A 12,581-nucleotide genomic window follows, 5' to 3' on the forward strand; every position below is an offset into this window, starting at 1 on the left:
TTTCTAGACTTCTGTTTTGCTTTTCTTATTTTGTGTGTGTGCACATTTGGGGGCTGCTAGCAGGATTTGGCCCGAGTGGCACTGGAGTCGTGCCTTTATTCTAACAGCCCCTTGGAATCTGGCTGCGACACTTGCCCCATTTTGGAGCTCAGAAGCAGAAGCCAAAAGATCACGGCTAGTTCAAGGTCACCTAAGCAGTCCAAGGCAAGGTGCTGTTTACTGTGTCTCCCCCTCGGCATGTGACATATCGCTTGTCTTTCCAGCTTGATGATTTCAGGCTTAAAAGTTTGCAGGCACCTTGGTGTAGGCATTTGGTATAGGCACTTAGGTCAGAATCCAAGGAGACAATTTTTAGCCATGCCCAAGACTTCAATATGATGCATCTATACACCTTCTCTGTAGTGGCACCCACCCATCAGAAGTCAAACAGATAAGCATCTATTTTATTTTTAGAAGGGAAGTTTTTAATTGTTGATGTTTTACAGATGTAACTTTTAACAGATGTAAGTTAAAAGCATATTAATTTGATTCACAACCACATGATCTGCTGGGTGGACACTGCTTGTGCCGTAGGCAACCGCCATGTCCCAGGCGTCAACAAAACCCACTTTTAGATCCCGAAAAATGTCCCTTAGTGCAAGGTATTGGGCATAGCCATGGAAGTCACCAAATCTCTCCTGGTCGATGTCTATCTCCTGGGTGTTCTCTGCTTTGATGATGACTTTTGTATCTGGGCTCCTCAGGAGAAGGCGCAGGATGGCTCCCCGGATGTTGATCATCCTTTGAATGAAGAGCTTGATGGGGAAGGAACGGAAGTGCTGGCCCAAGGAGATGACAACCACCGTGTCTCTGTCGCCTGCCACGTTGTCAATCTCTCGAGCGACATAGCTGTGGTCTTTCGTGGTATATTCGTGGACTGTAATGATGGGGTGGCCATGTTTTTTCCATTGGACTTGGATGTTTCTGGCCGTGTCTGTAGAAAGCAGATTCCGGAGCTTCCCAGTCCCATAGGTGTCAAAAGGTTTTAGGGTTAGCAACAAAATTAAGACATAGGATCAGTGCAAGTTGATGCGAGGGAGATAAAACCATATGCACAACCGATGACCGCAGGTGAGTGGGTGCCATTTTGTCATGGAGACCTGTTCTCATGTGCCAAGACACTTTTGATAATGAAAAAATAGCAGCCGTGATCTGTAAGGATTAATGCTGGACTTTCAACTCCCAGAAGCCCTATTCAGTAGGGGCAGTAGCCAAGGATGATGGGAATTGTAGTCTAACATCTGGAAGGCCACAGAGTAGCCACCCCCAGATTAACAGCAGGTGGATGCTTGAGGTAGATGGCTGTGGTTAGTGAGCTGAAGGCCTCATAGAAAGTATCTCGACTACCACAAAGCCCACTAACTGCCTAGTCTGCCTTGTTAAGTTGGGTGTGAGAAACATTCAATCCTCCAGAAGTTTTTGAACTACAACTTCCATCATTCCTGGCTATTGACTAAGTCTTCTGGGGGTGATGGGAATTACAGTTCAGCAACATCTAAAGGGGCTAAGGTTCCCCACAAATTTTTGCTGCCTTTTCGCCTAGTGAGGAACGAACTACTCGCCATCTGTGTGAGATTTTCCATGAGACATAATTGCTTTCCTTTGGAGCACATGTTAAATCTCACCTGAAGTCCTTAAATTGAGCATAATTCCAAAATGTGTTGTCACTAGTCTTGCCCCCAAATGACTCACTCGGCTCTTGCATGATGGGTGATTCCAGGGCACCCTTGCATCATTACCCTCAGTATTCCAAAAATGGGGGTACTGGACCTTCGAGAACTACCATTCAATTCCACAGAGGCTTGAACCGCCTTGGAAAATCTGTTAAGTGTTAATTTGTCCCCACTGTAAGGTTATAAGGATTATCTAAGCCTATATTTGCTTCCAGCCTGGATTTCTCATTAGCTGGGGAACTCTCCCCTGCCTAGGTCCCATTGACTCCAAGTCTGGGCATTGTTCTTTCCAGGCATGAACCAACTATGTGACAAGAAATCGCAAAGCAGCAGCTCAAAATCTGTAGAACCACTTTCCTCAAAGAGCCAGTGGTAGTGTACTGGTGCAGGCTTTCCAACCTCAGCCCTCCTGATGTTTTTGGCCTACAACTCCCATGATCCCTAGCTGGCAGGACCAGTGGTCAGGGATGATGGGAATTGTAGTCTCAAAACATCTGGAGGGCCGAGGTTGAGGAAGCCTGGGTTAGAGTGTCGGACTAGGACCTGGGAGACCAAGGTTCAAATCCTCCCATTTAGCCATGAAGCTCCCTAGGTGATGTTAGGCCATTCACTACTTCACAGGGTTGTTGTGGGGGATTAAATGAGGAGGGGAAGAACTCTGCATGCCTCAAGCTCCTTGGAGGAAAATGGTGGGATATAAGTACAATAAATAAAAATGGAGAACGGAAAACCAATATTTGTGAGAGACAGCATCTGCCTGCTGGCAGGAGCTGTTGCTGGGAAGGATCAGGAGTAACAGGAGGCGGCAACATCGAGTCTGTGTCTGAGCAAATGGTGGTGGGTGCTCTGCCAGCTTTGCAGGGAACCTACTGTCCACAGTGTTTTTCAGATGTTCTAGCCATTGCCGCACTGTTGAGTCTCCCATGAAATAAACCCGCTTTTTTTCCAAGCAAGTGTTAATCTCATCCGCAGTCCCCATGCTGGACGTTCTGCAAAAGACGGGGTGCCACTGGTCCTTCCACACAAAGCCAATGGGGAATGCGGAGCTCATCCCGACCATGCACTTCTGGCTTGGCGCCATCTTGCTCCCTGGTAAACAATGAGAACAAAAACAGCTAAGTGGACGGTTGCATCTGTTGGTAGGTTTTGGTGCACTCAGCTTGCTGAGGGGGGGTTCCACGGGGTTTAGATGGATAGAGAAAGAGACCTCCAGACTCCCAGAGCATCCCTGTACTTTTATCTCTATGCTGACTTCTCTCCATCCTTTGAAGTTTAGGCCGATACATCTCAGGTGGCATCCTGTTCTCAATTCCCTCCTCCTCTCTGCTCACACTTGCTCTGGACCTTGAGACAAGAGGTAATCTTGGATCTACCTTCTAAGAACAAAGGGGCAAGCGTGGCTCCTTTGTTTCTCCAACTCATTAGTTAGCTAGAACTAGAGAACTCTTTCCTATCCAGAATGTACTTCCCTTGATAAACATAAGCTTTCTTGTGCTCAGCCAAGTCTGAATACCTTTCAGCTAAAGGTGTGCTTCAAGCAAGTATTCATTTAACGAAAGCTAGCTTCTGCTGTTGCATGCAAATTCTATATGCAAACAGCATCAACCGGCTGCTCTTCCTGGTTTTGATCAAAACCACATACAGTGGTACCTCAGGTTAAGTACTTAATTCATTCCGGAGGTCCGTTCTTAACCTGAAACTGTTCTTAACCTGAAGCACCACTTTAGCTAATGGGGCCTCCTGCTGCTGCTGCACTGCCGGAGCACGATTTCTGTTCTCACCCTGAAGCAAAGTTCTTAACCTGAAGCACTATTTCTGGGTTAGTGGAGTCTGTAACCTGAAGCATATGTAACATGAAGCGTATGTAACCCGAGGTACCACTGTAACACAATCTATGGAAAAAGAAAACTTCCCCAAATTGTTATTTCTAAAGCCAATCAACAGGGGGAGCCTGCTGCAACATAGGAAGATGTCTTCTACTGAGTCAGGCCTTGGTCATTCTACCTCAGTATTGTATACACTGACTGGCAGCAGCTCTCCTGGGTTCCAGGCAAGGACTGTCTCCCAGCTCTACCTGGAGATACCGGGAATTGGGCCAGGGCCTTTCTGCAGCTCATAACTTGTAAAACTACCTGTGCAAGAGAAGTTTGTGGATGGGCGTAGGTGTCTAAGTCCTGCAGACCTTGGCTTCCTGCAGAGATGTAGAAGGGCAGAGTGCTCAGCTTCTGCTTAACAACCCTTATTTCCTTTCCTTTGACACATGTTTCTGAGGGCAGATCTACACACAATTTTTAACTTTAAGGAATGGTTTTGATAATGCATATGGACACATGACTTCTTTTAACGTTCACAATGCGATATTAAAATGGGACACAAAGGGCTTTGCAGAGCAATCAGCAGTAGTGAGACAGCATTTTCAACAAAAAAAGGGTAAAAAACACTTTAATTTACAAGAATGCCCTGTGACGTTTTAGAACAAAGTATCTAATATTGTTCTAATAATGCTAAACAGGTCTGTGTAGATCCAGCCCAAGTTGAACATTTCCCTCTGTGGATTTTTATAGGAACCAGGTAAGCCTGTGTGAAAGCATCACTTATTTGGTACTAAAGGAAAAAAGAAAAAGACTTCAGTTCACTTATCCCTTGTTTTTATTTCCTTGAGCAACAGAAATTTCTTTGCAGTTTTACTCGCCCTATTTAATTCCAACAGCTGTCTATACTCAGCACAACCTTGTCTCGCAATACAATTCCGAAACATTTCACAATTCTAACATTCAACCATTGGGTTGTTTTTTTATTTAAAGATCTGACATTTGACTCAGGAGCACTCTTGCTTTCCAATGGCAGGGCTCAGCTCTGCAGTATTATAATTCTTTTAAATTTATATCCCATTTTTCCTCCCAAGGGAGCCCAAGTGACTTAACAGTTAAAACATCCAAAAACAATTCTAGTACAGATGCAGACTGTGAAAGTAAATTCCAAAATGAAGACCTCTGCATATTTTCCACCACCATCCCCATCTTTGGAATTCCAAAGACCCTTCAGCTCTAGAACATCTAACTTTAGAAGTGAATTCAGCTCTGCTACCAGGTTGGGCAATGCCAGGGAATCTCACATTTTGGTATCTGCCTAGAAATTGGCACCTTGTAGTGCAGCTGCACAAGATGATTAGCATCTTCTGCTAGCACCTTTTTTCACTGGCTTCATTTTCCTTCTTTCTTCCTCTCTATCCTGCCTTATGTTTTTGGCTGTAGCATCCCATCAAATTTTGTTTTCAGGGGTCCATCAGCAGTGTTTGTGTGATCACATGTGATGCTACAACTAATTGGTGAAATGCTAGTGAAAGTGAAGGAGGTGGAGACAAACCACAGGGAAAGCACACTGAAAGTGAGAGGTGCTCCTTTGATAAACATGAAATGGTCTCCTTCTTGAAGCAATTGCCCACTATCCAGATTTTGTAAGGGGCGATGCTTGCACAACTGTGTGGGGTGGGGAGGGAGAGGATCTCTTGCACAATTGAAATGGTGTCAAATCTGAGAGATGCAATGCTGTCACAAGGCTATGTTTGTATAACATACAAGACCATGTAACACCGGTCCTGAAAGACCTGCATTGGCTCCCAGTATGTTTCCAAGCACAATTCAAAGTGTTGGTGCTGACCTTTAAAGCCCTAAGTGGCCTCAGCGCAGTATACCCGAAGGAGCATCTCCACCCCAATCATTCTGCCCGGACACTGAGGTCCAGCGCCCAGGGCCTTCTGGTGGTTCCCTCACTGCAAGAAGCAAAACTACAGGGAACCAGGCAGAGGTCCTTCTCAGTAGTGGTGCCTGCCCTGTGGAACGCCCTCCCATCAGATGTCAAAGAGATAAATAACTAGCTGACATTTAGAAGACATCTGAAGGCAGCCCTGTTTAGGGAAGTTTTTAATGTGTGACATTTTAATGTATTTTTAATCTTTGTTGGAAGAGTGGCTGGGGAAACCTAGCCAGATGTGTGGGGTACAAATAGATAATAATAATAATAATAATAATAATAATAATAATAATAATAATAATATAGCAAGGCAAGTTCACAGCACTTTGGAAAAATATGTATAGGGCAATTGTTCTGTGGAGCTAAGCATGTTATGTGTTAACAGATGCTTTCTCAGTGAGTTATGCACCTGCTGCAAGTTAAACACTTCTCTTTGACTCTAGGCCATAGGAGCCAACTCCAGGGGGCCATGGGTGTTTGGGCACCCACAAAAATATAATTGTGGGTGCTCGGTACCCACAAAGTCAGTGAGAAAAGCTGGCAGGGGGCAGCTGTGCTGCCTCTGAAAAAGAAGTAGTTCAGCTCCATCCTCTGCAGCCAACCAGTGAAGCACCTTTTTCTGAGGGGGCGGGCCTGGACGTCAGAGGCCCTCCCTGTGGAAAAGGGTGCCTTGCTGGCTGCAGAGAGGAGGAGGAGGAGGAAGAGAACCTGCTGCCACCGAAATGCAGACATGCAACACCACACACACAGACACACCTGCACATGGTGCGTGCCATCACACGCACTATGTGCAGGCGTGTGTGTGATGTGACACAACCGCGTTGTATTGGCGGGCACCCACAATCCTGAGGGTGAGTTGGCACCCCTGCTCCAGGCAGCTTTCCTCAAACCTAGTGCCTTAGCAGATGTTGCTGCACTGCAACTTCCATTAGTCCCATCCAGCAAGGCCAATGGTCAGTTGCTCAGAAGCAGACAAAACCAGCTTTACTTTCTCAGCAAATGTTGTGAACTGGAAGCAACAGCAAATAGCAATTGCATTCACTGGATTGATTTCTGTTCCAGACATGGGATGAATCTGTGAACATTGTGGGATTTTGTTGTTGTGGGTGGGGGTAGACAGAGGATGTTTGGGGTACCAACCCATCCTTGGACCTAAGGGCTTAGTAAGTTTGACTGACTTCTCCACACCCAGACCTGAACTGATATTCGCTCTCCAAGTGATCAAATGTCAAGAGGACTTAGGGAAATAAATCAGTGTGACTGCCCTCATCCATCTTCATTAAGTTTACTGATAGACTGGAACTTTGTACTGTCTGTCTCCAACCCTCTCTTCCCTAAACTAACAGATGTATGTTAAAAACATAATGATTTGGTTCCAGATCACATGGTCAGGTGGATGGACGTCATAAATGGCGTAAGCAATGTTCATGTCCCAGGCATCTATGAAACCAACATTCAGACCTTGGAAGATGTCCATTACGGCAAGGTTTTGGGGGTAGCCATTGACATCACCCAACCGCTCCATGTCTGTGTCCATCTCCCGGGTGTTCTCTGTCCTGATGATGACTCTTGTTTCTGGGCTTCTCAGAAGTAGGCGGTGGATGGCTCGGCGGATGTTAAGCAGCCTCCTGACATAAAGATCCATAGGGAAAGGGCGGAAGTGCTGGCCCAGAGTGATGGCAATGACCGTGTCTTTATCCCCAGCCAGCCTGTCAATTTCATTGGTGATGTAATTGCCGTCCTTTACGGAGAAAAGTTTCCTAGAGACAAAAGGGTTCCCATGTCTTTTCCACTGAATGAAAGTGCTCCTCTCCAGATCCAAAGCTACGTGCGTTTTGAATGGCCCAGCACTGTGGCGATCAAAAAGCTTCAATGCTAGCAAACAATAAAAGGAAGAGAGTTTGAAAGGGGGAAAGGGGGTCAACCAGCTCTTGCACCTAAAAAAGGGAATCAGGCATCCTACTATTTGAAAAGTGATGTTACTTGGTAGCATTGATGTGGACCTAACTTTTAATGGCAGTTTTGGGTCCTCAGTGGGGAGAGCACTTTTAGTCTTCTTCTTTCATTGTAGCTAAGTTTGTGTTTAATGTGTATCAGAGAAAGAGCATGTGGGCTCTGGACTCTGCAGATAAAGTCCATGGGGAGGGAGTCCACCCTACCCTTGTGGCTGGCAAGGAAGAGGCAGATAGCAATAGCTGGGTTTAAAAGTTGGCCACAACTTCATAGAATCGTAGAGTTGGAAGGGACCCTGAGGATCATCTAGGCCAGACATGGCCAAACTTGACCCTCCGGCTGTTTTGGGACTACAACTCCCATCATCCCTAGCTAACAGGACCTAGTGGTCAGGGATTATGGGAATTGTAGTCCCAAAACAGCTGGAGAGCCAAGTTTGGCCATGCCTGAATTCTACTCCAACCCTCTGCAGTGCAGGAAAATGCAGTTGTCCCATACAGGGATAAACCTGCAACCGTGGCATTATCATGCGCTAATTAACTGTGCTGTCCATTAATTACATGCAGTAAATCATCAACTGCAACCAATGTGTATACGAATGGGAATGGGATGCGAAGCTGAAGCCAAAAGCGAAGGGTGCTCAGAGCAAATCTGAAGGCAACCCGCATACCAGGAGAACGTACTTGCCACCTTTTCAGTAAGGTAATAGATCCATTGCCTTAACATTGAATCCCCCATGAGATAAATCATCTTCTTCTTCAGGCATTCCTGGATTCGATCCAGAGTGCTAAAATCAGATACGGAGCAGAACTGTGGGTGCCAAACCTCGTGCAAGGCATAGCCGCTGGGAACGGGCAAGTTCATCCCGATCGTGCATTTGTCTCTTGCCATCATCGTCGTACTTCCTAACAGAAACAGATGAGGGATATTTGGTGGTGAACATGGAGAGAGCTGGGTTTCTGGAGCTTCAGTTTCCTTGTGTGGGATTTAAGCATCTTTGGAATATGGTGTGCCCCTGGCACTTTGAGTTCAAAAGGACAGGACCCTTCAATATCATTGAAGAATTATGTGAGAAACTGAGTTCTGAGATACTGCTTAGATTAGGGACTCCTGTGGATTTCCCTCTTCCTCCAAAGCCTTGTTCTTTTTAGATGCACAGCAGAAAGGACTTCAATGGGTCTACTCTGAGTAATACTAGCACTAAATACAGCCCAGAGTCTTCCGAGTCAGACTATTGGTCCATCTACGTCCTTATTGCCTACACCAGCTGGTAGCAGTGTTGCAGAATTTCATACTGGACTTTTCCCTGGTTCTATCTGGACACGAAGCACAAATTGAACCTGGGACCTTCTGCATGCAAAGCCGATGTTCTGCCACTGAGCGGCAATCTCTCCAAAAGTGTTTAGCATGCTTGAAAGAAATAGTTCTGAGGAATGGGGAGAGTTTACATCAGATCTGGTGGCAAAGTGTCACTACAGCTGGTGCTAAGCCATGCACGATTCATCAAAGAAACCCGTGTTGGTTAAAAAGACAACTTACTGTTACAGGATAGGACACACATCTCCCCAAAACTCTGTGGTATCTCGATCCCAATGTTGTCCCTTCAAAGACAGAAGAGAATGGCAAATGAGTGCATAGGAAATAAGAATGCTTCTACTTGACCTTCTCTACACGTGCGTCACAGGGACGCGGGTGGCGCTGTGGGTTAAACCACAGAGCCTAGGACTTGCCGATCAGAAGGTTGGCAGTTCGAATCCCCACGATGGAGTGAGCTCCTGCCAACCTAGCAGTTCGAAAGCGTGTCAAAGTGCAAGTAGATAAATAGGTACCGCTCTGGCGGGAAGGTAAACGGCGTTTCCGTGCGCTGCTCTGGTTTGCCAGAAGCGGCTTAGTCATGCTGGCCACATGACCCGGAAGCTGTACGCCGGCTCCCTCGGCCAATAAAGCAAAATGAGCGCCACAACCCCAGAGTCGGCCACGACTGGACCTAATGGTCAGGGGTCCCTTTACCTTTACCTTACACGTGCGTCACACATGTGTCGGGATCATGCTGGCAAAAAGTGTCCTTGGGTATGATGGAGGACTCTGTCCCATTGCCACCATTCAAGGGCAAGTCCGGTTGGCTTCTGCAGGTTATGGAGGGAGAGGGGTGGCCTTGTCTTATACATCAGACAGCAAAGCATCTTGGGTCAGCACTGGGTACCTATTGCTAGGTATGAGAAACAAGACCATCTTCCGGAGAAGACTGCTGCAGGAAATCTGGCAAGGGCACTTGCATAAGAATGAAATAATTGCAAGCAAATTTATGGGGAAGGGGGTTTGAAACAGCCAAAGGACTCCTTGGCAAACTTGTAGCATTTTGCAATAGTTGAAAGCCAGATTGGCCCTGGCAGATCCCAAATACTGTGTAGCTTCTTTTCTGGAAATGGTTCTGTTCCACGCTATATTTGAGGGTCTCTAACTCAGGCGTGAAGGGACGCAGGGGCGCTGTGGTCTGAACCACTGAGCCTCTTGGGCTTGCTGATCAGAAGGTCAGCGGTTCAAATCACATAAGGGACCCACCTGCCCCTTTCCCACCAATATTTATATTCAGCTACCAAATTAGTTCTAATAAATCTTCCCACACTCACAACCAGTGCATTGCTGTCTAAGCTATAGGTCTGATATGGAATTGCAAACACCTCTTAAAAAGGCTCTGCTCCAAGGATGTGAGGTAGGTAATGGGCTTGTTGTCAGTCGTCAGGAGAACAAATGCTTCACAGGGCACATTCTTTGGTTTTACGCAGTAGAAGGCTTCTTGGTCTCGTTCATCCAGATACTCGCACAGTTCTGCGTTTGTCTCTATGACAAAACCACATTTGGTGCAGACGTGTGATGTTCCATTTAAAAATGTGCCTGTAAAAGCTATTTTGTCGTAGCCTTTCTTCCTTGCAGCCCACAGTGCAGAAACTCCTTCGCTGGGGTGGATGAGCAAGATGGACACTCTGACATCGCCCTCCCAAAATAAAGTGAAATTGACCAGGTATGTCCCATTCTTATAGTCTGTGATGTGCCCAGAAGCTCCAGCCCTAAGACTTGAAGAGTAGATCCTCGCTCGTAAGAAGTCTCCTCCATATTCCTTTCTCTTCCCCAAGTGGTTGTACAAATCCAGTCGAACTATCAAGGGATCTCCAACACAATAAGAACCCTTTTGCTTTAATATGGTGGCCTTGCTGTTCTTGGCACTTGTGGTGGTCATTATATCTGTGAAAGTGATGCTGGGCATTATCTGGTCCAGTTTTGTAATGATTTCCTTCACCTCCTGTTCTTTTTTCCACCGTTGCACCCTAGTCCTGCACTGGGCTGCATTCTCTGTCTGACAAATCCTATTCCCCGTGAATCTAAGGCAAAAGTCTTCATTTGTTTCCAAAGCACCTAGAAAATCCACTGGTTCCTTCATGTGATCTCCGAAGAGAGTGATCTTTAAAGAGAAACAAGAGAAGGCAAATGATAAGGAAACAGATTTCAGATTTGCGCGCTCTCTCTCTCTCTCTCTCTCTCTCTCTCTCTCTCACACACACACACACACACACACACACAGTTCTTGAGAATTTCACAGACACTGAGTCCTCTGTAATATCAACAGGGCATATATGAGCTGGGGTATCTAGGAACAAAGTGTCCTTCATAGAAAGATGTCAGATTCCAAATAAGACCCCTGGTCCATCTCCCCTTCCCTCTGACCAGCAGCAAGGAGAAGCTCTTTCCAGCTCTGTGGCTTGTGAGGTTGGGGGCTGAACAGGTGACTCCCTGGACCTGAATGGGGTAATTGTGCCGCTGAATGACCAGGTGCAGCCTGGGAGCCATTTTGGGCTCACAGCTGTCCATGGAGGTGCACATCAGTTCTGTGTCCAGGGCAGCTGTCTACCAGCTCCACCTGATACGCAGGCTGAGAACCTACCTTCCCGTGGACTGTCTCACCAGAGTGGTGCATATTATGGTTATCTCCCTCTTGGACTACTGCAATGTGCTCTATGTGGGGCTACCTTTGAAGGCGACTTAGAAACTGCAACAAATCCAAAATGCAGCAGCTAGACTGATGATTGGTAGTAGCTGCCGAGACCAAAAAACACCAGTCCTGAAAGACCTACATTGGCTCCCAGTACATTTCCAAGCATAATTCAAAGTGTTGGTGCTGACCTTTAAAGCCCTAAATGGCCTTGTCCTAGTATACCTAAAGGAGCGTCTCCACCCCCACCATTCAGCCTGAACACTGAGGTCCAGCTCTGAAGGCCTCCTGGCAGTTTCCTCACTGTGAGAAGTGAAGTTACAGGGAACTAGGCAGAGGGCCTTCTCAGCAGTGGTGCTCTCCCTGTGGAATACCCTCCCATCAGATGTCAAGGAGATAACTATACAACCTTTACAAGGCATTTGAAGGCAGCCCCATATAGGGAAGTTTTTAATGTTTAATGTTTTGTTATGTTCTTATATATGTTGGAAGCTGCCCAGAGTGGCTGGGGCAACCCAGTCAAATGTGTGGGGTACAAATAATAAAGTTGTTGTTGTTATGAACATAGGATTTCTTTCACACACAGAAAATGCTTTGTCTGCAACTTATGCCCCACCCCTCTTACCTTGAACACCCTCCTGTACAGAGTATAGCTCAGGATGAGGAAGCCGGCCAAGCCCAATGTCAAAAGGAATCCTTTCCTGTTGATAGTGATGAAGGACGTCATGACGATTGCCTGCAAGGAAATTGCCTGCATACTCACTAAAGTGCCTCAGATCTCGTGAAATCCTCTTTGCATATAGTTGTGGGGCGAGCAGGGTGACTACGTAAGCAAAGCAAGCCGTGCGGATGAAGCTGCCAAGTGAAACAGTTTCAAGGGAATGCTTCCACAATCTGTCCTAAGCCCAGGCAGCGTGCACTTTCTTTCGGGAGGAAAGGGGTGGTTGCTGAGTTAGTGTCTGGCAGCAAAGCAACAGGTCACTTGGTCAGGAGCCCAAGTCCAGCTGGCAAGAGACAGCAAGGAGAAGGAAACCTCGAATTTGGGGGGCTTCCTTGGGACTGGTGGCAGCATAAACCAAACCTTTGGACAACCCCCAGCCAGTGGCGTAGCGTGGGTTGTCAGCACCCGGGGCAAGGCAAGTAATTTGCGCCCCCTAACCCGTGGATTTGCGCCC

General features: G+C 46.6%; 1 protein-coding gene and 1 long non-coding RNA gene across 2 annotated transcripts in view; one reads left to right on the forward strand and one right to left on the reverse strand.

Moving 5' to 3' along the window:
- LOC310750802 overlaps positions 1-12,581 on the forward strand; it is a 375,302-nt gene that overhangs the window by 124,068 nt on the left and 238,653 nt on the right. The window lies entirely within an intron of this gene.
- On the reverse strand, positions 442-12,499 carry LOC310750870 (NXPE family member 2-like). The gene is made up of 7 exons (XM_083589280.1): positions 12,032-12,499; positions 10,100-10,878; positions 8,958-9,019; positions 8,102-8,323; positions 6,927-7,340; positions 2,583-2,801; positions 442-1,039 (listed from the first exon to the last, which is right to left on the reverse strand). The coding sequence occupies exons 1-7, from the start codon at positions 12,161-12,163 to the stop codon at positions 495-497; spliced, it is 2,373 nt and encodes a 790-aa protein (XP_083445406.1). The 5' UTR covers positions 12,164-12,499; the 3' UTR covers positions 442-494.

The sequence above is a fragment of the Podarcis filfolensis genome (genome assembly GCF_964270895.1).
Source record: "Podarcis filfolensis genome assembly, chromosome: 15".
NCBI classification, from domain to species: Eukaryota; Metazoa; Chordata; class Lepidosauria; order Squamata; family Lacertidae; genus Podarcis; species Podarcis filfolensis.

Bases quoted from the DNA above. Each gene is read 5' to 3' on its own strand.
- LOC310750870 (XM_083589280.1), bottom strand. From the start codon at position 12,163: ATGCAGGCAATTTCCTTGCAGGCAATCGTCATGACGTCCTTCATCACT. The intron at 7,341-8,101 runs GTACGTTCTCCT...ATTGTTTGCTAG, and splicing joins CCTTACTGAAAAGGTGGCAA to CATTGAAGCTTTTTGATCGC. The intron at 2,802-6,926 runs GTCTGAATGTTG...ATTGTTTACCAG, and splicing joins CGTAATGGACATCTTCCAAG to GGAGCAAGATGGCGCCAAGC.